This window comes from Sus scrofa, chromosome 1 (genome assembly GCF_054392235.1).
Source record: "Sus scrofa isolate SSC_HxYL_T2T_F1_AM1 chromosome 1, Sscrofa_HxYL_maternal_Yorkshire_Landrace_v2.0, whole genome shotgun sequence".
Lineage (NCBI taxonomy): Eukaryota > Metazoa > Chordata > Mammalia > Artiodactyla > Suidae > Sus > Sus scrofa.
In genome coordinates, this window is record NC_139383.1 from 108794596 (window position 1) to 108818045 (window position 23450).

Below are 23450 nucleotides of genomic sequence, written 5' to 3' on the forward strand. Positions count from 1 at the left end.
AAGCAGAGAAGAACAAGAGGTGGGAAAAGCCAGCTCCCTACCTGCCCATCCCCACAGCCTTAGAGAAAGAAATTTGCTTCCACTTTTTCTCTTCCTGGAAAAAGGTGGACATTGCTACTTAATGAACCATCTCAGGCCAGTTTCTTATGTTACCAGCTTGGAGTCAGGGAAGGTGTTTTTCTGTTCTGCCTCTGCCTCTGCACCTGCTATTCCCTTTCTTACAGCATCCTTGAATGTTTTGTTTTTTTTGTTTTGTTTTTTTTTTCTTGCCAGGACCAGGCTCTCATTGTATTTAAGACCCAGGTCAACAATTCAATAGTACCATTCCCCAAGTCCTCCACCCCACCCCCACCAAAGGAGAGGAGGCAACAGTAACAATTTTTTTCAAAGGAGAGGAAAAGGGATCTGGCTCTGCAGAGGAAGACAGGGATGTTATAAACCCTTAGGCTCCCCTGGATGAAGAGGTGGTTATTTCAAAAGCACTGAATCCCCAAATCACAGTGCTGGAGGGGAAGCAGAGAAGGAGCTCGCGGAGTTGAACAGTCAAGTGTTCTCTGTGAGGGGCGATGGAAGACCTTGGTTTTGTGATCTGCTGGGTTAAGAGACTTCCCAGGGACCCATGTTACTGGCACCCACCTGCAGGGGTCCTGTATTTCTTTTTCTCCAGGCTTCTCGAGAGTTTCCAGTTCTAATCTTCACCTCTTCTCTCTGCTTTTGGATTTCACCTTCCTGTCTTTTCTTTAAAGGGTTACCATCTATCTGTTTTCAAGGGTCCATAAACTGCAAGTTTGGAATTCCATGCTTTATAGGTTACAGACTTGTAACTACTTTTTTGTTGTTGTTTTGCTTTTTTAGGGCTGCACCTATGACATATGAAAGTTCCCAGTCTAAGGGTCAAATCAGAGCTATAGCTGCTGGCCATAGCCACAGTCCCATGGGATCCGAGCCGTCTGCAACCTACACCACATCTCACAGCAACACAGGAGCCCCAACCCACTGAGTGAAGCCAGGAATCGAACCCACATCCTCATGGATACTAGTCAGATTCGTTTCCGCTGTGCCACGATGGGAACTCTGGCTTGTAACTACGTTTTAATAGGAGTTCCTTAAGCATGTGCTTTATCCCAAAGAATGAAGTCCACTCCAGGCCTCATGGTTGGTGAGCTGGTGGGTTTATCTGGGCAACGGAATTCTCAGGGAGGGGGGTCTTCTGTGCCAGGCTTGCCTGCACAAGATAGTCCCATGTCTCAATTTCTTTGTCACTTAATCCCCATGTGGATCCCACCTCTGACCCTGGGAAACCCCAGGATCTGGGGAAAGCAGTGGCTGGTTGTGCAGAAATTCTGCCTGGGACAGGAAATGATGTAAGCCCAGCAGAAGCTAGCTCTGCAGGCTTCTGTCTTCTGTGGCAGATGACAGCCACCTGCTGCCTGGCTGTGCCTGAGAGCTCAGCGCAGGAGAAGATCATGGGGCACAGGAAGAGAGAGGCACACAGAGCAGGGCTGAAGGGGGTCCCTTTTCCTTCCTGAAACCATCAAAAATACCATCTCATGGAGCTGATCAGGGGCAAGTAGAAGGGGCTTTAAAGGTGACCTAAACAAACCCTTCTCCTCCTTTTCTTTTCTTTCTCCTTCTCCTTTCTCCCTCCCTTCCTTCCCTCCCTCCCTCTTTCTTTCTAAATAGATGAGGGAACAAAGGCCCCTGAGATTTCTTGCATGCAAGTGGTAATGGTAATGCAGGGATAAGGATGAAAATGTGGAAATGCCAACCCCAACTGCAGGACCCTTTCTGTGGCAGCATTCAGCTTGCCCCCCTTTTTAAACACTGCAAATTATTTCAACATTAGGAACACTGAGTTCTTCTCTCCTTAGAATCTCAGCCCACTGCAGCTCCTCAGTGATGGGTGGGCACTAAACAAGTGCCATCTTCCCTGTGACCTGTGGTCGCTATAGAGATGGGAGAGAGAGAGGCTGTGTCCCAAGTCCATGAGAGGATCTGCAGGGACCTACCTGTGCGATCTGCCTGGTTTGAACAGCTATGTTAGCAGTAGAGAAGGGAATCTTAGCGCCCTGACACTGGAGATGGGGGAGAGGGGTCCAATCCCAGGAAGTTATATTTCCTGGGCTGGAGAGTAAACCTATATACAGAGCATAGCAACTAGAGTAGGGGAGTCAGGCTAAAATTATCAACGTTTAAACTTGAGGAAAATTCCCCAAAGGACAATGATTATCGGTAAGGATGCCTAAAGGTTGCCCCTATTCCCCACAGGCAACCTCAAGAACCTCTGTACCATCTCTCTGGCCAAGAAGGACTCAGGCTACAGAGCTGACTCTGGCTAATTCTAGACCTCAAGGAACATGCTCAAAGGCACATGTGTATTTCAGGGGATGCCACTGTGCCTAGCTAATGGCAAAAACTCAATCAAAACATGTCAGATGGACAGACACAGGCTTGTGTCGGTTCCTCCAAAATGGGAACACTTTAGGTATAAATATAAAGGGATGCTCGGTCTTGGGCACAAGCCCCAGTAAAGTCCATGGCAGTTTTATGGCTGGGAGAAGAAACAGCCTGGGAGGGATGCTCTGTTAGCCAGCTCACCACCCAGCTGCCCCTCAGGCCCCAACACACCTTTCTCAGCTCATCCTTCTCCCGGGTGTGGGTGTCCTCCAGGACCTTGCGCTCCGAGTGGGCCCTCTGCAGCTCCATCCGCAGGCTCTCGACCTCTTCCTGCAGCTGCGGGCTGCTGTCCTCACCCTGGCTCTGCTGGTAGTGGGCCAGCTCCTTCTTCAGCTTCTCCACCTCCATGGCGTGTGTGGAGGTGACTGCTGACAGCTGCTCCGACAGTGTCTTGAACTCTTTGTTCTGTGAGAGCACCAGCAAACAGGGAGAAGGGAGAAAGAGGTGGAGAGCAAGGTTCATGGGGCAGGAAAAAAACCATGAAGGCAATTAAAAAAGAAGCTTCTAAGGTGGGATTAAATCTCACAACCACTGCATGCTTGAGTGCTTTCCTGGCATCTTTCTAACAAAACTCCATTGTGAACCTAAGAGAAACATGGGAAAAGAGAAAACACCAAAACTGACATTCAAGGGGTGTCTAGGAGCAGGGACAGAGCTGGAAGCTGGCTGACGGTGCTTGGCATTCTGTGTCTGGCTGGAGAGATTTACACCTATTTTTTTTAAGTTGCATGAACAATGTAGCTGGCTTCTTGGATCTGCAGCCTTTCCTTTTCAGGCTTCCCTGCTCTTTCACGCTGGGCCCTCCTTCCCCTGAACTCACTGGCACAAAGAGCTGCAACCTAATCGCTGGCTCCAAGACAAAGGACCCCTTCAGCATCCCCTCTTCCAAGGAGGCCCTCCACGGGGCCTAGGGATCCCTCTCACCACCTGTCAGCTTATCCTCTGAGAGTCTGACTCCAGAAACTGATGCCCTGCAGAACACGTCCCTGCTGATTAGGTACCCAATCCCGTACCCACTCAGGCAAGAGGTAAGTGAGAAGCACTCCCCCAGGTGCCTGTGCAGGTGCAGAGGGGGACTGGGAGGCAGACTGTAGATGAGCTCACACAGAGGAAGCCCTGAGGGCCCAGGGCCAGTGTCAAGTGCTAGTGCAGATATGGGCAGAAAGTGGGGCTGCAAGTGAGCACATGGGCTGGAAGCAATCAGCAGGGAAAGTGGCGGGGAAGAAATTTCACTTGTGGCTCAGCGGTAACGAACCCGACTAGTATCCATGAGGATGCAGGTTCCATTTCTGGTCTCACTCAGTGGGTTGGGGATCCGGCAATGCTGTGAGCTGCGGTGTAGGTCACAGATGCAGCTAGGATCCCATGTTGTGGCTGTGGCGTAGGCTGGCAGCTGTAGCTCTAATTCAGCCCCTAGCCTGGGAACCTCCATATGCCACAGGTGCAGCCCTAAATAGACCAAAAAAAAAAAAAAAATGGAGGGAAGAACAGGGTTCTCCAAATACCTGAGCAAGCAGCAAATAGTCATTGATTCTTCTACATTGCTATTCTCAGCAGGAGCCTGGAGGAGAACAGAGCTATTGGCTAAAATACCAATACGTGGGGGACATCAGGAACCAGTGACTAATTCACATCAGAAACGAAGCCTTGTGGAAAGCAGTGAGGAGCCACAAAAGAACTGCTATTGGATCTAGCACAATGCCATGAACGCCATGGGACCTCAAGGCTGAGAACTGCTACTGGTGTCTAAGCAATACATTTGCTGCATTGATACAGCATGAAGAGATCCTCCCACAGCCTGGGGAAACCTCCCAATTACAACCTGATATGCCCTTATGTCTGGTCTGGCAGTCGGCCTTGCTCTATGTAATCATAAATAAGAAATCCAATTAGGATCTGTTTAAAAAACGCAATGCTGTCCAAATCACCCACCCAGGTCTGGGTCTCCCAGATACTGAAGGGCATCTGACCAAGGGAAGTGGAATTCAAGGAGTGAAAGTGTGCTGAATTAGCTACCTTGACTCTGCTCTGAGTGGGAAGTAAGGTTCAGCTCAACTGTACCTCCAGGTGGCCTGGGTCAGATCACCGGGAGCATGGGAAGGAACGGGCCTTGGGGGCCTCTGGATGGAGTGGGTGTGGGTGTGAAGAGAGGTACACAGTGTGATGGTGACACCCTGCTATGGGCAGAGATGACACCCAAGGCAGAGATGACATCCATGCAAATAAAACACACTTAGGCCAGCTCTTTGCTTTCACTGACAAGAAGGCTGAGGTGAGGCTCAGGGAAGTCAGGGAGTTAAGTGGCTGGAGCTGGACGGACTGGTACTCAGACCCAGCTCTATCCTGATCAACCGTGAATGTCTGATGAAGTCATCCCACCTCTTGGGGCCCGGCTTCCTCATGTGTGAAAGAGGGATAACGGTAACTCCTTCTTCATAGGGTTTTATGGAGCTTCAAGGAGATCATGGGCTTCCCTGGGGCCTGGCACCCAGTTAGTGCTTGATAAAGGGGAGCCTCTTCATTGTTCAGTTCTCTAGAGACCCCCAGGAGAGATGCTCCAAACTTTTGCCAGCAAGTGATGGTGTGGATAGGAGACTTCTCACAGCAGCCTTCGGGCAGCTCCTTATTTCGCCATCACTGGCCCCTAAAAATAATCACTGGGAACTCACCATGGTTGTTCTGGAACTATGATTTTAGAAAGGAAGACTCCAAAAGGCTGAGCAGTTTCTTGCCTCATCCTCGCACCATGATGTCCATGTCAGGTGCCCAAAGCCATGCAGCCAAGCCTGGCACAGGGAGTGGTGTGGGACACCTGCTCCCTCTCAGACCCGAAAACTCCCCTCCCCGCCCCCGGCCCCTGCAATGACAAAGTTCCCTGGAGCTTCCTTTGTCAGTGGACCTGAGATCTGGCTAGCTCTGTCCTGAGCCAGCAAAGCCCTTTTCCTGATACCAGGGGGTCAAGGATTTCCATATGAGCCCTTGTTTTCTTCTAGTTCCTCAGACACCTGAAGGGGATGCTTACTCTGCATTTACTGCTCAGCTCTGGGGAGCCTGGCATGGAACAGAGCACACTCCTTCCTTAGGGCAGGGCCACAACAAGGCTCAAGGTCAGGTGGGAAGAGTATAGGTTGGATTTCAGCCCCTCTTTGTCCCCATAACCAGTTACCTTTGTGTAGTGCACAGCCTGCAGAACTGTACACAAGAGGCTCTGAGCAGTTCCCAATCAATGGTCTATATTCCCAAGGGGAGGGGAAAATCATTGCAAGACAGCTGCATTGTGAAAAATAACACATTCCAGGAGTTCCTGTCATGGTGCAGTGGAAACAAATCCGACTAGGTACCATGAAGTTGCGGGTTCAATTCCTGGCTTCTCTCAGTGGGTTAAGGATCTGGCATTGCCATGAACTGTAGTGTAGGCTGCAGATGTGGCTCAAATCGGGCATTGCTATGGCTGCGGCATAGGCTGACAGCTGTAGCTCGGATTAGACCCCTAGACTGGGAACCTCCATATGCTGCGGGTGCAGCCCTAAAAAGCAAAAATACTAGCATTTACTGGGTGCTTACTATGAGGCAGGCCCATCTATTACTCATTCTCTCCACAAAAATCCTCTGTGGTTAAAGCTAACTAATACTACCATTTAACAGTTGAGAACACTGAGGCACAGAAGGCCATAAGACTGTTACTTGTCACACATGATTTTTCAAATGTTCATGGATGCTCTTATGAATCATAAAATATTAACTAATTTATTTACTGAGTGCATACTAAGCACACTGAATCATATTGAATTAAAAGGTTACTGACTAAGGAGTTCCCGTCGTGGCACAGTGGTTAACGAATCCGACTAGGAACCATGAGGTTGCGGGTTCGGTCCCTGCCCTTCCTCAGTGGGTTAACGATCCGGCGTTGCTGTGAGCTGTGGTGTAGGTTGCAGACACGGCTTGGATCCTGCGTTGCTGTGGCTCTGGCGTAGCCCAGTGGCTACAGCTCCGATTAGACCCCTAGCCTGGGAACCTCCATATGCTGCGGGAGCGGCCCAAAGAAATAGCAAAAAACAAAACAAAAAAAAAAGTTACTGACTGAATCCATACATTTGCATATTTTTTCTGTTAAAATACAAATATATATATATGTGTGTATATATATATATGTATATATATGTATATGTGTATATATATATATATATATATATATATATATATATGCGCCACACCTGTGGCATGTGGAAGTTCCTGGGCCAGGGATCAAACCTGCACCACAGCAGTAATCTGAGCCACAGCAGTAACAACCAATCCTTAACCACTAGGCCACCTGGGAACTCCCACAAAAATATATTTAAATATAGCCTTATAAAGATCTAAGGAACTTGACCCACATTGTAAAAAAAAATTGTAAGCTCAACTGGCCTTTTCACTCTACATGTTGCGCTTGAATAAAGCCAGACTGATAGAGAGCCAAGTTCACAGGTTACATTATCTTGGCTGAAAAATGTTGCACCACAGGCCTACAGCAGGGACACTGCAAGCAATGGTCCCAGGAACTGTCGCTGTGTTTGCTGCTGAAGGATATTATGCAGAATGTGTTTACATATGACAGATTATGAAAACCCACAGGAAATCATCATACATCAGCACCACGGACAGCTCCAACCCTCCTACTGATTTCATTTCTCTTCACTAACTCTCAAGTGAATTTCTTTCCTATTTTCTGTTTGCTTGGAAATATGGTACCCGTTTTGCATCTTTAATTGGGTTCACAAAATGTTAGACATGAATTTTAGGTACTAACATTACTTTGATTTTATTTTTCAGTTTCCTTTTGACGACTTCTTGGCTGTAAGGATACTTTTTTTTTTAAAAAAAAAAAAAGCTCCCCCTGGTGATTCTACAGTATAGCTTGGAGTTGGGAACCACTATTTAGCCATGTTATGGCATCAGTGAATTTTTGAGCTAGAAGTTACTTTAGAGATCTTAGGCCAATCCCCTCTGAGGAACTCAAGCCCAATTAGAGATTTGACCATAATCCCTAGCTGTCAACTCTGGCTGCAAGTATAACTGAGACAGAAGTCAGGCCTCCATTCATCTGGAACTATGTCCACTTCCTTTGAGATGCCTTCGCCCATGTCATTCCTGGCACGAGTGTCCTCTCCTAAGAACCTTGGGTGTCAGGGGAGCAGCTACCTGACTTGTCCCAGGCATTACAGAAAAAGAGATAAATTCGTTCTCTTACAAAAAGTTAGCTCCAGAACAAGAATCTCTAAAGTCCTGGTGCCACCAATTATGCTGAGGATTCCTCTCACAACAGCACATGTTCTTTGACACTGCCCCCCTCCCCATATGCCAACCAGTCCAAGGATGACACTGTTGATGAGAATGGACACAAAACAAAGAGTCTTCTTCCTTGGACTGAGGAATTATCACACATCAAAAGAATCTCCTAATATGTAGATATCCTAAAATGTGGTTGGAGATGGCCAAACAGCCTCTGGAACCAAACTGCCAAGTTTCTATCGTAGCCATGCTACTTACTAGCTGTGTGACCGTGCAGGCTCCTTAACATCTCTGTGTCTCAGTTTAAAATGGGAATAATGTTAGTATCTCACAGGGTTGTGATGAGGATCAAATGAGTTAACCTATGGGAACAGGGCCTGGCACACAGTCGGGCAACATGGGGAGGGCCACCCCTCCCAACTCCTCTCATCACCCTCTGCACACAGGGCACCCTGCCCAGGGTGGGTAACACCTGCCACTGTTCACAGATGTTTGCCAAACAGGAAGCTTAAGGCAAAAATTGCTTTTTAAAAATAGGCCTTTTAAATCTGCTTCTATTTGACGTTCCAGCACGTGGAGTGTAAAATACCAGATTTATTTTTAATCTCTTGAGTCAACTTCAGAAATCAGCCATGCCAGTGCAGGGCCGTTATGGTTGGAACCTAGGGCTAAGGCAGTCAGGCGGTACATGGGGCTCCTGGCAGGGTGCCAACAAAGCCTGCTTGTCCCTCTGACTATACTTGGCTCACAAGGTTAATGGGTGCAATTTGACAATGCAAATGTCTTTCCTGGACAGTCATTAGTAGCCAAAAAATAATAATATGGTGTGATGATGATGATGATAATAATAATAATAATAATAAAAACCCAACATCTTCCTTGTGCTTAAGCTTTTCAAAAGGCTGATCCCAGAGACCAGACCTTTTCCTTTCTACTCCTGATGCTCAAGCAGATCCGTCTTCCTCCCTGACCTGACCTTCACTGCAGGCCAATCAGGGCAGGGTACTGAGTGTCTTCCACCCTGGGCTGAGCTTTCTGTCTTGCTTCCCCACTACGGAGCCAAGGCAAACAAGACACCTGTAGAACTCACAAAGAGAACATCAACACCCAGGGTAATGGTTTCTTCTCGGGAAGTCTGGTATTTGCAAGGATAGAGAAGCAGCAACAGTCTACTACTTTGGAGCTCCTATTAGGGGAAGCTGGTTTAGCTATAAAATGGCTCATTTATTTTCTTGCCCTATTGGGATTGTGAGTTTTAAAAAGTACCTAGCATAGAGTAGGTACAGTAAAACCAGTGACCACCAAGGCAATGCCTGGTGCCTCCAACTTCAATTCTCTTTCTCCACACCCCACGCCATGTGCTTTTGGCATGTTCCATCCATTCTCTTCCTCCATCCTATTCTTTCCTTTCTCAGGACATACCTGAAAACCCTCTGGGGCACGGAGGAGCCTGGTCCTGAGGTCACTAATCTCCTACATGAGCAAGGTACCAGTGAGCCTGCTTTCAGCTCTGGGAACCCATCTTAACCATGACACAGGAAAGGACTGACACTTCAGTAACATCTGGGGTTAAAAAAACAGCAGTATCTTCATTATGGCTGTGGGATCAGACAGACCTGGATTGGGGTACTAGTTCTAGCACTCTAATTCTGTGACCTTGGCCAGGTACTTGATGCCTCTGATCCACAACTGGCTTTTCTGTAGAACGGCCTCAGGAAGTCATGTGGGGATCCAATGAGAGCTCCCTGGGGAAGCCGTGGATCTCTCTAAAACATGCCCCTGGAGTCTTAGCACAGCCCCAACTCCCCATGTGGGAGCTCATGACACCAACCTGGTCGTCGATCTTGCGCTGCAGCTGGACCACCTTGTTCTCCATGCCCACGTTGAGGCGTTTCAGGTGCTCTGCTGAGCGGGCCTCTATCTTCAGGGCTTTCAGCTCCTGCTTGGCCTTGAGCCTCCGGAAGCCACACTGGATGACAATGGCCGCACCCCGCAGCCGATGGAAGTGCCTGCGAGCCATCCAGCCCCGCACATGCTTCTGGATGATGGTGGCCTTGTGCTCCCTAAGGACCTGGCAGGGGACAAGCACACACCTGGTGAGTTTGCACTGCAGGACAGGGGTAAAAAGGGCTCATGTACTGTCCTGGGAAGGTGAGAACTAAGGTCAGTGAGATACAGCCTCCCTGAGATGTAAGGCTTCAGCAATTGCTTATGAACTAGTTGTAATTATGTTCTGTAGCCTGCCTACCTACAGGGCATCAGCTGCCAAACACTCATTTCAAGTTTTGTGGGGTCTTTTTATTAGAAACCACAGTCTAAAACCCCCTAAGCTGGAGGGGCCTAAAGATTATCCAGCGGATGGCCCCTTGTTCAACAGATTTGGATCCTGTCCTGTGATAGGGAGCCAGAAAGGTTAAGTGAGATTGTTTAGTGAGAGTCTACAATTTAATGGCTTATAGTTAGAAACCTGGCTTGCAATTCACAATTTTCCTTTTTCCTATTCAGTTAAAAACCACTCAGAAAAATAAAACATCACTAATGTTCTTGCCCTAATACCTGCAGAACAAATGGTTGTGGAATAAATGAATCAACAAACATGCTGAGAGACTAACATGCTCAGTATCACAGCTCTGAGACGTTCGTACCTGGTGCCTCCCAAATGCCACCTACCCCATCCACAGTGACACAACACAGATGTCACCAATCTTCCAGGAATATTCACAGAACCTTTTCCCTCTGGCTTGGGTTTCTCCACGTGTGACATCAGGGTGTGCTGCATCTGGTGCCTAACCACTCTGCTTTTTTCATTATCAATTTAATGCTTTACAGTTTTATTATTAGAAAATCACACCTCCTCTGATCATAGACAAGGTAGATGTTCATTTTAGCAAAACAGAAAACCATTTTATTTATTTATTTATTTATTTATTTATTTATTTATTTATTTTTCTTACAGCTGCACCTGTGGCATAAGGAAGTTTCTGGGCTAGGGGCCAAATCAGAGCTGCAGTTGCCAGCCTATGCCGCTGGCCATAGCAACACCAGATCAAAGATGCATCTGCAACCTATGGCAAAGCTTGCTGCAATGCCAGATCCTTAACCCACTGAGTAAAGCCAGGGATCGAACCCATGTCCTCATAGACACTACTTTGGGTCCTGAACCCACTGAGACACAATGGGAACTCCTAAAAGACAATTTTAGACATTTCTTTCTAATCCATCTTTTGTCTTAGCATTGAGCTTCAGTTGTGTGCAGGTGATGTGGTGGGTGGGATGTGTCCTGACTTGGGGCTACCTATCCAGGGCTTTCGGCCTCACTGAATAAAGGCCCAGCATGGGGGAGATGGAAGTCCCTTCTCCTGCCCTCACCTCCCTGGGCTTCTGGTTGCAAATCGGTTAAATGAAGGAGCCAGACCTGACGACGTCTACAGTCACCCCTGCTCTCAAGTCTGTGTGAGCCCAGGATGGGACACCAGGCTCTGCCACAAGTGCCCTTGGCCAGGTGACTCAGCTTCTCTGAGCATCTCACAGCTGTTAAAGGGTAACACGCACTTCTTCCTGTGATGATTAAACTTATGTGTCAACCTGACTGGCCATGGGGTACTCAGGTCAAAGACTGTTTCTGGACGTGTCTATGAAGATGTTCCAGGAGAGATGAGTATTGGAACTGATGGGCTCAGTGAAGTGACTGCCCTCCCTGTGTCGTGGGCATCCTCCCATCCACTGGGGACCTGAACAGAATGAAAGGCAGAGGAAGGAGGCATTCACTTTTTTCCCCCTCACTGCTGAGCTGGGATGTTTCATCTTATCTTATTCTGTCGTCAGACTGGGTTTGAATCATCAGTTCGCTGGTTCTCAGGCCTGCAGATTCAGGCCGAGCTGTACCCCTGGTTTTCCTGGGCCTCCATTTGTAGACAGCAAATGGGGGGCTGCTCAGCCACCATCACTGCAGGAGCCAGTGCCTTATAATAAATCTCCACAGCCACGCATGCATGCACATCCACATGCATCTCCTGCTGGTTCTTTCTGAAGAAACCTGCTACACTATACTTCACAAGGGCAGAGTTGTGAAATGACTTAGAAAAACGTTAGCGCCCAGGAAATGTTGACGTTGGTGCCAACCCGTTTGCTGCCTAATTCCCCTGGAGGGGTTAGGGGGTGGCTACATACCTGGTGATAGATTCTCCGCACAAACATGCCCCGAGCGAAGGCCTGGATGACGACAGTAGCCCTGCGGACCATCTGGTAGGCTTGGCGGGCCCTCTGCATGCGGTACTGCTTCTGGAGCACCACGGCCGCCCGGGTTCTCCGCAGGTGCTCAGCCAGCCTGGGGAGGGAGAAGGTGGTGGGCCAGGCTGACAGAGGCCTCTGGGCCACTTGTGAACACAAGCTCCTTCCTGACACCCCCAACCACCCCCTGGCAAGCCAACTGTCATTGCCCTTGCCGATGGTAACAAGGCCCCGAGGACTTGAAATTCAGCTGCAAACAGCAGAATTCCTCCTTGTTGTCCAAAAAGTCTTTCCACAGGCTATATCTCAGTCTAAGTCTGATCAACACTGATCCTCTTCTCTTCTGTTCAGTCCCCCACCCGCAAGCCCCCTCCTGCAACCTGGGCGTTCCTCAAGGACATCACGTGTTCACACTCCTGTCTGTCCCTGGACCGCACTGGGCTTGGAGATACCAGAGGCTGAGTATCAAGCATCCTTGTGCTCAACACGCAGTACAGGGCCCGGCATAGTAGTGTCTGGCAAACATTTGCTGTATGAGTAAAACCTTCTCAGGCCTGTAGCGACCCCTCTGTTTTCTCATCTCCCGGCCTTTTCCGCCTAGGATGCACTGCACATGGGCATCTACTGTCCCCTGCTTCATTTCCGCATCCCCATCTCGTACCCCAAGATAGACATAAAGTCAGTCCAATACCTTTTACCCCCTTTAAGGGCTTTGTCTGGTGTCAGGCTCATAGCAAGTGCTCAATCAGAAACTCAGAAGATTAGAAGCAAGAAAGGACCTTGGTGTTTTTTGTTTTTTTCTTTTTGGCTGTCCCACAGCAGATGGAGTTTCTGGGCCAGGGATGCGACCTACACTGTAGCTGCAGCAACATTGGATCTTTTAACCCACTGTGCCGGGCTGGGGATTGAACCTGCATTCTGGCACTGCAGAGACACTGCTGATCTTGTTGTGCTGCAGTGGGAACTCCCAGAAAGGACCTCGGAAATCACCTAGCACAGCTCCGGAGTGGGAGCAGGCCTACTCAGCTATGCTCTACTTGCTGATGTGAGTCTACTCCTAGCCCAGCTCTCTGGGGCACTCCACATACATGAGCCCTGCACGCCCGCTAGAATCCAAACTGCCTGCAGGGAGAATGTAGGCCAGCTTGCCACCCAGGACAGAGCCCCTGCGCGCAATGACACTCAGTGGCGACCTGATTGTGGATGGCCACTGAGCGTTGATACTGTTGACAATCTTCTCATTTCTGTAGCTTTTGTTCCAGAGACCATCCCTCCACTGTTCACAGGTAATTAACGGTGTTCATCATCTCTAGTTCTGCTTGGATAAACAGCTGACAGCAAGGACGCGAGGGGGAGCAGGAACAATCTACTAACTTTACAGTATAAAGGGTGCTTGCTCTGGGCTTGTATTTTATATTCAAGCCCAGATGCCTGAGCAGCCACTTGTGAAACTTTGGCTTCCAAATGCAAGGATTCCTGGCAATTACTGTCACTTTGCCAAGGAAATCTGAATCTCAGAGGACATTGATTTTGAACCAGGGCTGCGTCCAAAATCTGATGACCTGTGTAAAGGCCCAGAGGTGGGTATCATGGTGGGGAGGAGGCGGGGGGTATCTTCCACGCCAGTCTCACTGGGGACACTCATACCACTCTAGCGTGTCATCAGTCCAACAGCGTCACTTTGGATGAAGGGGGACATTTCAAGTAAAGTAGCTTCTTCTGCGTGGTGCTGGGCTGGGCAGGGGAGCCGAATGGCATCAGGCTCTGTCCCTAGGTCACAGTTTGTGGTCAGATAAGCCTCACCCTCTCCGGGCTGGCTGAGTGCAACAACTCACTGAAGGGACATCCCTGGGCTTTTCCAGGGCTATGTGGCAAACTTTCAAGCAATGTTGAACTTCATAGTGCAAATCATGAACCTGCATGTAAGTTAACTCTGCAGAAAGGATGAATTAAATGAAGATTGTTTTACTTAGGAGCTTAAGTAAAGGGCAAATGGTTTTGTGGCAAAACCAGCCAGGCTAGGCTAGGCTACCCTGGGTGGGATGGGGACAGACTGGGGGAATCAAGAGACCTGGGAGCAAGACCTACTCACTCAGGTGAGAAGGGCAGGAGAGAGTTGGTCCCAGCTGCTGGGGGAAAGCCAGCTGCAGACAGGGCCCAGCAGGAACAACTCTAATTAGAAAGGCTGAGAGAGGCCAACCAGCTTAGAGCCATCCCTGCCCCTTACACCCCCCAATCCTCACCAAAATCTGTCACCTTAGATGTGCCCCAGCTTGGCTCACCTGCGGGCCAGGAGTCCTCGGCAGTACCTCTGCAGGGTTAAGGTAGCCCCCTTCAACCTGCGGTACTTCACCTTCTGCAGCCAGCCCCGGACGGTTTTCTGGATCATGATGGTGGCTGCCCGGAACTTGTCAGCCCGAAGCTTCTCCAGGTAGGCCACCTGGCCCGCCCGGAAGAAGATCTTGGTGCGGCCAAACTGGAACTTGTCAGGATCCTTTACAAGGTAGGGAGGGGAGCTGGTTTGTCATCCGCAAGCAGCAAGGAAAATTGTCCCACAACCCTGGCTCCTCCGAAGCACAAATCCCTTGTCAGATGCCACATGCCCCTGCTCCTTATACAGATGCTGAGAGTGAGTGGGTAACAGGACCCAAGTCCGTCCCTACTACTGGACAGATGCTGAATGCAGCGGTGCAAAAGATGCCTGTCCTCCAGCCACTGATACCACAGTGAGGGCAGACGGACAAGCAAACCAGGACATAGTATGGTTCCTGGCAGTGGTGAGGATTATGAAGACACTAAGCTGGTGGCTGCAGGACAGACTGGAGGTACTTAGGCTAATTGAGGAAGGCATTTCCACAAAAGTGATATCTAAGCAAAGACCTGAATGAAGTGAAAGGAGGCAGGCCCAGGAAATGATGTATATATTGCCAATAACCCCCAAATACTTTTTATTTGGTTTCTGACTCTGTTGTAACATGTTTTTAGACACATGACGACTGTCTTTAATTACAATGTTCAGGTTAAAATTAGTTGCCCTTCTCTGTGCTCACCCTGGTGGATAAAAGAGGATGACCCAGCAGGGTGCTTGTGGACAGGCCGGGGCTAGAATTTTCTAGCTTGATAGGCAGCTCACGATAACTGAGAGCTCTTTGTAAATAAATTTCATCTATTTTGCTCACTTGGCATGAAAACCATAATGAGGAGGAGAATAATGAGCCAAGGTCCAAAGAAAACACACACACACGAACATGTTTCATGTGGACAAAGGGCTCTGAAAATAATGCTGAGTCACCACTCTTCATAGCCCAGCCCTGCACAGCTAATGGGAACCTGGGTCCACACACAGGGAAGAGGAGCTTGCCTGAGCTGTGGCTGAACTGGGATGCAGCGTCCAGCTACACTGTAGCTCACTGTCCCCTCCACAGCCCGGCTGCCGGCGAAGCTGGGAGAGGCAAGCTGCCGACCTTGGCTCTCATCTCTGCTTCTGCTCAGAACCCTCAGCTTGTGCTGGGAGGTGTGCTGGCCAATGACTAACTCCATCCAGGAAGCCATGAACAGATTTCACAGACCAGAAAGCATTTTAGAGCTCAGCCTAGAAGGAAGGTAGAAGCTGACCAGGCCAGTTAAAGAGGGAACATGCAGTTCTGGCAGAGGAAACAGCCTGTAGTCACATCCTCTTCTTTAGGCAACTCACTTGTTCTTTCACTCATGCTGACAGGGATGGAGCAGGCACAGGTAGTTGTAGAAGTCCCAGTAAAGGATCATAGATAGAGAGTGAAATCTAGGGGACGTTGGGAGATCACTGTAAGTTAATAACTGTTCAAGAAAGCCATTAGAATGAGGCAGGCTTGCTTGACTAGTGGAGGCCTGAGACGGTGGGCAGGGGATTGGATGAGGCCTGCATTCAGATTCAGACCAAGGGCAGGAGTCTGAGGACCACCCTTCAGATGATTTGAATACACACCTTACTGGATACTAAGGAGGAGCTACTACTCCCAGAAAGGAAGAGGCAGTCCTTTCCAGCCCCCCTCCCCCACTTCCCAACTCCCCTTGGATGAAAAAAACTGTAACCCACCCAGATCCTAAGGACAGAGCTTCTGAGCCCGCCCACCTGAACCTCTCACAAGTGTCCTATCCTAATAAATCTATTTATCATTTTGTCTCTTGCTGAATTCCTTCTGCATGGAGGCATGAAGAACCTGAACCTCAGTAAGTCCAGACACCGGGTGAGTGATTCTATTTGGGTTTAAGTCCCAATCTGGGTTGTGTCTGGATTCAAGTCCCGGCATGTGGGTTCAAGTCCCAATCTGGGTTTAGGCTGGGTTCGAGTCCTGGCATGGGAATTCAAGTCCCTGTCTGTGTTCTAGCTAGGTTCAGGCCGTTAGTGCTGTCAGTTTCAATGCCACTAATGTTTGGTGTAGCTTTTATATGTCAGGCTCAGTGCTCATAAGCAGGGGGGAGGTGTCAATGTGAAGACTGTCCTCTGCAAGAAAGAAGACTCGTCTGGAAAACAGGACCTCAGGATGTAGGCTCTGAAGGTGACACAAAGCACTAAGGCCGAGGGAGGCAGGAGGGCAGAGCCAGCCTGCAGGATGGGCCTTGACAAGCAGCGGAGAGGAGCAAGGGCATCCAGAGTCAGGCCCTCGGCAGTGGCACCAGCCCTGCTACCTGGCAGGGAGCAGAGTGGCGGAAGCTGAGGCAGCCAGTCTGAGTGGGGAGGTGGGTGTGTGTGCTCCAGAGTACCCCTATTTGGGAAGCAGCCATTCTGCTGGAAGCTTGGAGAAATCCAGGGACAGGAGAGGAAGAGTGGAACCACGGCCCTGGAGAAGGAAGTAGACAGCCCCAAGGCAGAGTGTGCTACTTGCAAGCCTTGACCTCATAGAGGCCAGCTCCCGGTCCCAGTGAGGAGAAAGACTCCTGGAATCCAGAATCAGCTGACCTTGGACACGTTTTTCCCTCACCCGTGAAAAAAGAGATGTTGAAATGTAGACACTGATAGATGCACCACAGCAAAACCCTCAAGCAACCAGAGTCCAAAGAATCAACTGCCACCTTCAGTGAACAAGACTGTCACCCTCTTACTCTCCCCCTGAACATTTAGCACAATTGTTGCACTGGCTAGAGCCACAGACTTGAACAGCTAAGACCACACTCAGAGGGTAACTGTGTCACTTTTACAAAATAACACATAATCTTAAAACCTGATTATGTGGCAATGAGCTGTATTCCAGATGAACAGATTATCCTAGCAAAATAATACTTAAAAATTAAGAAATTTTGATGTAAGTCTCTTACCGTCTTTAAGGAAGATTTTTGGCAGAAGTTAACCGTTTGAGACCATTAAGTACCATATTCTGCTGTAATCCCTGAACACTCTGGAACTAAGAAATATTCAAGGATCTGCACCCCACCCCCGCCCCAAAGCCCCCAAGAGCTCTGCTATGGTTCTCCAGTTGCCAGTGTCAGATGTGAGTTCAGGCTGTTTCAATGAAAGTAACAGCCATCCCCTTATTTAAAACAAGCACCTGGGGTAGGCCTGAGGTCAGCTCTTACCTCTGCAAAGAGGAAGATGCAGGAAGCACAGCTCTTTTCCTTGCTGCTGGCTTCCAAACTATGCCCAAGCTCTGGATCAGACACGCCAGGAGGTGTACTGATGCTGGCAGGTGGGCTGAGCTGTGGAGCCCCAGGCTTTGGAGAAGCCAGAGATCCCAGGCCAGCAGCTTGTAGCCAGGAGGCTCTATCACGCCCCCCAGTGGGCTGAACAAACAACTTCATTTTCTTATTTATTTTTTCTTTTAATGGCCACACCTATGGCATATGGAAGTTCCTGGGTCAGGGGTTGAGTTGGAGCTGGAGCTGCAGGCCTACGCCACAGCCACAGCAATACAAGATTTGAGCTGCATCTGTGACCTATACCCCACCTTGTGGCAACACCGGATCCTTAACTACTGAGCAAGGCCAGGGATCAAACCCACACCCTGACGGAGAACATGTCTCATCCTTAACTGGCTGAACTATAATAGGAACTCCAACAGCTTCATTTTCTAAGTGAATTGAGATGTGGGAAAGACTAGGAAGTTCTCCAGGGAAGTGGAAAGGATTTTCCTTCACAGTTGCTGATGCAGGAAAATGGATCAACATCTCAGGAACAGGTTCAATAAGAGGGATGAAGACCAAAAAGGCAGTTAGCACCACCCTGCTCCACCCCAATTCTCAGGGTGCCTCGGCGGAGCCTTCCCCGGAGCCCAGTGGTCCAGGGGCCATGCAGCTCACCTTGATGAGGCTCTCCAGCACAGACCTGCAGATGGCCTTCTTGTCTGTGTTAGCGAGCTCTCTCTTCTTGATTAGCACCCGATACCGGTTGAAGAAGTCATGGTAGGCCCACCTGGAGGGAAAACAGATACATCAGGGGACATGGCCTGCCTCTTGGCCACACAATGGCCACGGTGATCTCAGACAGTGCCCCACATAGTCAACATTTCTTGCACAAAACCCTTCTCAGAGCAGCAAAACCCATGCTAGGGCATTCTATTCTCCTTTGACGCCCTCAGAGGATTTCAGTGTGTACTTGAATTATAGAGTTACAGCTGAAAGACTGAAGGAAAAAGAAGGGTTTTGGTGGCTCTCCTGGGAAACAGACCAGAGGCAGACCTGTTCACACAGTGGATTTCTGCCCCCAAAACATGGAGTTCCACTCTGCTGCTGCTGAAGTGGGGGAGACTTACCTGGAATGCAGCTTGGTTTTTAAATGCTGGATTTCTTCTTACAAAACTAAAAGGAATACAGCTCACTGAAAACTTTTTTAATGTAGTAAAACATACACTAGCAAAGAAAGAGGCCCTATCCTGGAGGTATGCTACTCACACAGGTTGGTATAGTTTAGAAGGAGCCGCTTTTCTCCCCGAAGTAGATTTGACTTATGATTCTGTACCCACTGATCACTAGAGGAAGGCAGACCCACTGTAAAGAAAATGTCCAGCAATGCACATAAAACAAACAGCACTTACAATCTCACAATACCTTTTAAGTAGGTGCTATTCTGGTATATTCTGGAAGAAAATCTTTAAGAGAACTTTACATTTATCCCTCGGCCTCTGAGATCTCTTCTTAAACAAATGCAGTCTTTTCAGCGAGCAAAGGCACAATTTTCTAAGCAGACTCTGCCCCTTTCTTCTGAGAGCTACCTCAACTCATACAGATGCCCATACTCTGACCCTTCTTGCTTCTCATCTCAATTTTCAGGGAATGCTCATAACCCTGATGGCATCGCAGGTTCTGTTGCAGCACAATCTCATGCTAAGGAGACTGTGAATTAATCTCCAGGCTAAGCCCCTCTGAAGGTGGCAGCCCGTCTGTCCCCACTCCTTCTGCATCCTTGAGTCATCAGGAGATACTGCACACACTCTGTCTTCAGGTACATGTGCTGCCCTTGTCGCCCACTTGAAAATCATGTAGGTGCTGCCTTGAGGTTATGCCATACCATTGACCATCACCTATGGCCTTGCTGAGAGACTCTCCAGTTACTCAGATAACCCCCCTCATCCTGAAGTATCTGGGAGGAATAAGTGCATTGCATCCCTTCTCCTGGGGCACAATAGCCTTTAAAAGGGGGTAAAATTCAAGGAAAGGAGTACTGTGGAATATCAGGGGCCACAGCAAGCAGTAGACGGTGTGCTTGGAAGGAGGTTCTTCTAGATCTCTCTTCCTACCCTCCACAGTTGCATGCCAAGGGTGCCTTCCCTCCCAGGTCACCTGTCTCTGCTCCCTGGGGGGAAAAGGGAAACCCTGAGCTCACTGCCTCTCCCACCGCCATAAACACTTGCCCTGGTTTGGGGAAAGAATTCCTACATAGCTACGGGTCTCAAGATGCAAACAACAAAATGGCATTTTTTTCCATTTTATTTTTCTCTATATAAAATGGCTTATGCCTTGCCTTTTTATTTTTCTTTATTTTTGCTTTTTAGGGCCACACTCGTGGCATATGGAGGTTTCCAGGCTCGGGGTCGAATCAGAGCTACAGCTGCCGGCCTATGTTGCAGTCACAGCAATGCAGGATCCGGGATGCATCTGCGACCTACACCACAGCTCATGGCAACACTGGATCCTTAACCCACTGAGCCAGGCCAGGGATTGAACCCACAATCTCATGGTTACTAGTCGGATTCGTTTCCACTGCGTCACAACAGGAACTCCTCCCTTACCTTTTTAAAAATAACAGCTTCACTGAGATATAACTCATATACTATAAACATGTACCCTTTTAAAGCATACAGGTCAATAGTACAACCTTCACAAAGTTGTGCAACTAATCCCAGTACTGAATTCCAGACCATCTTCATTACCCTCAAAAGAAACCCCACACCTAATATCAGTCACTCTGTTTTCCCCTCCCCACACCCCGCCCTGGCAACCATGAATACACTTTGTTTCCACGCCCTTTACCTTTTTCTTCCACTTTTTCTTGTTAGGGCCTGCCGCATATGGAAGTTTCCAGGCTAGGGGCTGAATCAGAGCTGCAGCTGCTGGTCTATGCCATAGCCACAGCAACGTGGGATCTGAGCCACATATGTGACCTACACCACAGCTCATGGTAATGCCAGATCCTTAACCCACTGAGCGAGCCCAGGGATCAAACCTGCATCTTCATGGACACTATATTGGGTTCTTAACTCCCTGAGCCACAATAGGAACTCTCACCCTTTACCTTTTTAATGGGTTCTATCTGTCACAAGTGCTCAGCACAGGGGAATGATAGCATCCATTCTGCTCAGAGCTGACTGGGTATATGCCAGGCTCCTCTCCACAGGCTCACGAAGGGTGGGTTCCCTTCAGGAGGGAGGGTGCTGGGAACCCCAGGGGGCTCTGTCTTAGGCCCTGGGTAGGGTTCCTGCTGCCCTGGGCCCTTTGGGACCCTGAGCCAAACCCACTTAATTACTGGTCATCTCTAAGAGGAGGCTTTAAAAATGGAAACATTACGGTTATCTGTCCAGCTAAATGCTGCTTCAGTTATTTCAATCATGGACAATCAATGCAAAGAAAACTTCTAAGCCTTGACTGATGTTAATACTGGCAGCCCAGGAACAGAGAGCTATAGGGATATGTTGCAAATCAGATGTGCACTTTGTTGTTTTGTTTTGGGGGGGCATGCCCATGGCATGCAGAAGTTCCCAGGCCAGGGATCAAACCTGAACCACAGCAGTGACAATGCCAACTACTAGGCCACCAGGGAACTCCCTGTTTTGTTCTGAATACATGCAAATGATGTTGAACTTTTCCCAGGCTCTTTCTGCCCCAGCCCCAAGTTTTAAACGTAGACCATTGTGTCTCATGGTACTTCCTCATGGGGTAAGATAGATTTGAGCAAGAATCAAAGATATCCTTGGTGCCTACTCCCACCATCAGTATTTCACCCACGTGCTGCCATTCTGCCTGCCTGCCCAGTGGGCTGTGGGCACCCCCTTTCGAAATGGACCAGCACTTTCAGTTCTAGTTACTGAGGGCACTTTCCACATACTGCATTTCTGTTTGTTGTGTACTTGTCTCGTTTCTCCCTATGAGTCTGCAATTTCTCTGGGGAAATAATTAGAGCTGCACTTCATGGGGCTCAAAACCTTAAATGCTTCTAATCTGAAAATCTCTTACTGCTGACAGTCCCATAACGTAGAGAGGTTACAGGCTCCAGGAAATGATGAGGGAGTAGGGAGATGTGACCGCAATGACAAGGCCAGCGCAGAACGAGCTTGGCGTATGGAAGCTCTGACACTGACCGGCACTGTGACCTTAGGCAGGTCAAAGCCTGGATGCTTCCCCTCCCCTGTCTGCAAACTGGGGACATCATCACTCACCCTCACAAGTACCTCGTAGCCAATGAGTTCACAGACGTGGCGTGTCTGGAAAGCCGAAATGCTCCCTAAAGATCTAAGTCACTCTCCCTTCCTGCCAGAGCCCCGCCCCTTTCCTCAGAAAGGCTTCCTCAGAGACCTGCACCAAGGTGACACTAATCGGAGGAGGATGCTGCAGAGAGAAGTCCGATCCCGGGGGGACGGGCCACTGCGGTAGGGCCTGGGCGGGTACAAGTGTCCTTCAGCAAACAACTGGGAACCAAATGTGGATGCCCTTTTTTGTGGACCTGTGCTCTTAGAGATAAAACCCTCCCAGGAAAGGCTCCCTGATCCGTAAGAGCAAAATCTTCCACATGAAACTGAACAGAATATGTGATTCTTTTTCCAAAAGTAGAATTTCTTAACAGGACTTTCCGATTTGGCAGACACCTTGGGATGGAAGTTTTTTGTGTGCAGGTGAAAGTTAGGAGGGACCACTCAATGACCACCACAGGTACCCAGACTTTCCCCTGGAGCTTATATACCACCACAGAATCTCTCGCTCTCACAGCATTTGAAGTATCCCTGTTTGTGTCTGTGGGACACAGAGCTTTCTGCCTTGTATTGTGGTTATTTTTCTCATACACACATTAGCTTCTCTCTGCTGAACTTGTGCCTCCTTCAGCTAAGCTCTGATATGTTTTCTGATACTTTAAAAAAATCTCCCAGCACCTATCATGGTATCTTTACACAGTCACTTACTATAGTTTACACTTCAGTAAAATGGCTAAAACCCAGTGTCAAACTTTTTTCTACCAGAGTTTCTAAGGATGGCACAATTCCTCTGCTTCTACAGTGTGGGGACAGCCCCCCGTGACACTGGACACAGAGCATCTTTCCACTGCTGCCCATCACCCTACTCACTGAGATATGCAAAAATGTTCCCTAACATTTGCAGAATGTTTATTACAGAGCACAGTTCTGGTCGGAGAAACCTCAAGAATAGCTGACCATGACCTCCATCTGCCTCTACAGTGTGAATCCACTGTCCCCCCGTGTCCCGCCCCCATCGGGTGGCCTGGGAGATGTCCTCTCCCACTTGTGACCCTGCGGCTCACTGGCCTGGGGGTGTCTTTTAAGCCCATCCTGGGCCCAGCTGCTTTTCCACTCCATTTCCTCTTAGCTGTGGGAGAAGAACACCTGTCCTTGGTCTATTACTAAACTCCCTTCCCTGGGGACCCCACCCTGGGCCATATGGGTTTGCAGGAACCCCAGGGACAGAACTCACACTCCACCCTGCTCTCCCTGGATTCAGACTCACATGCCAGGGGCCTGGCAGGATGTCTTAGACTTTAACGTCACGTTTCCTCTGGATGGAGGCCTGCCTCTGAGCCCCTGGCCTGCGGGGGAGCAAGTGTGCCAACCTGGTACAGCAGCCATAGCTGGGTGTGTGGGGAAAGCCCTGTGCTCACTCCTGGGAAGGATGGGGAACTCAAAGGTGGCAGGCACGGTTGATACGGGATGAGCTTGGGCAAGCATTCAGCACAGCCCACCAGTCTAGAAAGACAGTTCCATGTATCAAGCTTCCCAGACCCCAAGACAGTGTGTGGTGGAGCACATGCGGGGGTGACGTTTTGGTTGGCTGACTTCCCATCTGGAGCCCCGCGCTGT

The 23450-nt window shown here is 49.1% G+C and overlaps 1 protein-coding gene across 5 annotated transcripts in view; it reads right to left on the reverse strand.

The window, feature by feature from the left end:
* The window catches only part of MYO5B (myosin VB), a 386641-nt gene that overhangs the window by 46040 nt on the left and 317151 nt on the right, over positions 1 to 23450 (reverse strand). For all 5 annotated transcript variants that reach the window (XM_021093027.2, XM_021093023.2, XM_021093028.2 and 2 more), the window contains 5 exons: positions 18232 to 18343; positions 14241 to 14452; positions 11899 to 12055; positions 9560 to 9799; positions 2629 to 2862 (listed from right to left, as the gene is read on the reverse strand). In XM_021093027.2, the coding sequence (XP_020948686.2) occupies positions 2629 to 2862; positions 9560 to 9799; positions 11899 to 12055; positions 14241 to 14452; positions 18232 to 18343 (955 nt within the window). The remainder of the gene's footprint in view (positions 1 to 2628; positions 2863 to 9559; positions 9800 to 11898; positions 12056 to 14240; positions 14453 to 18231; positions 18344 to 23450) is intronic.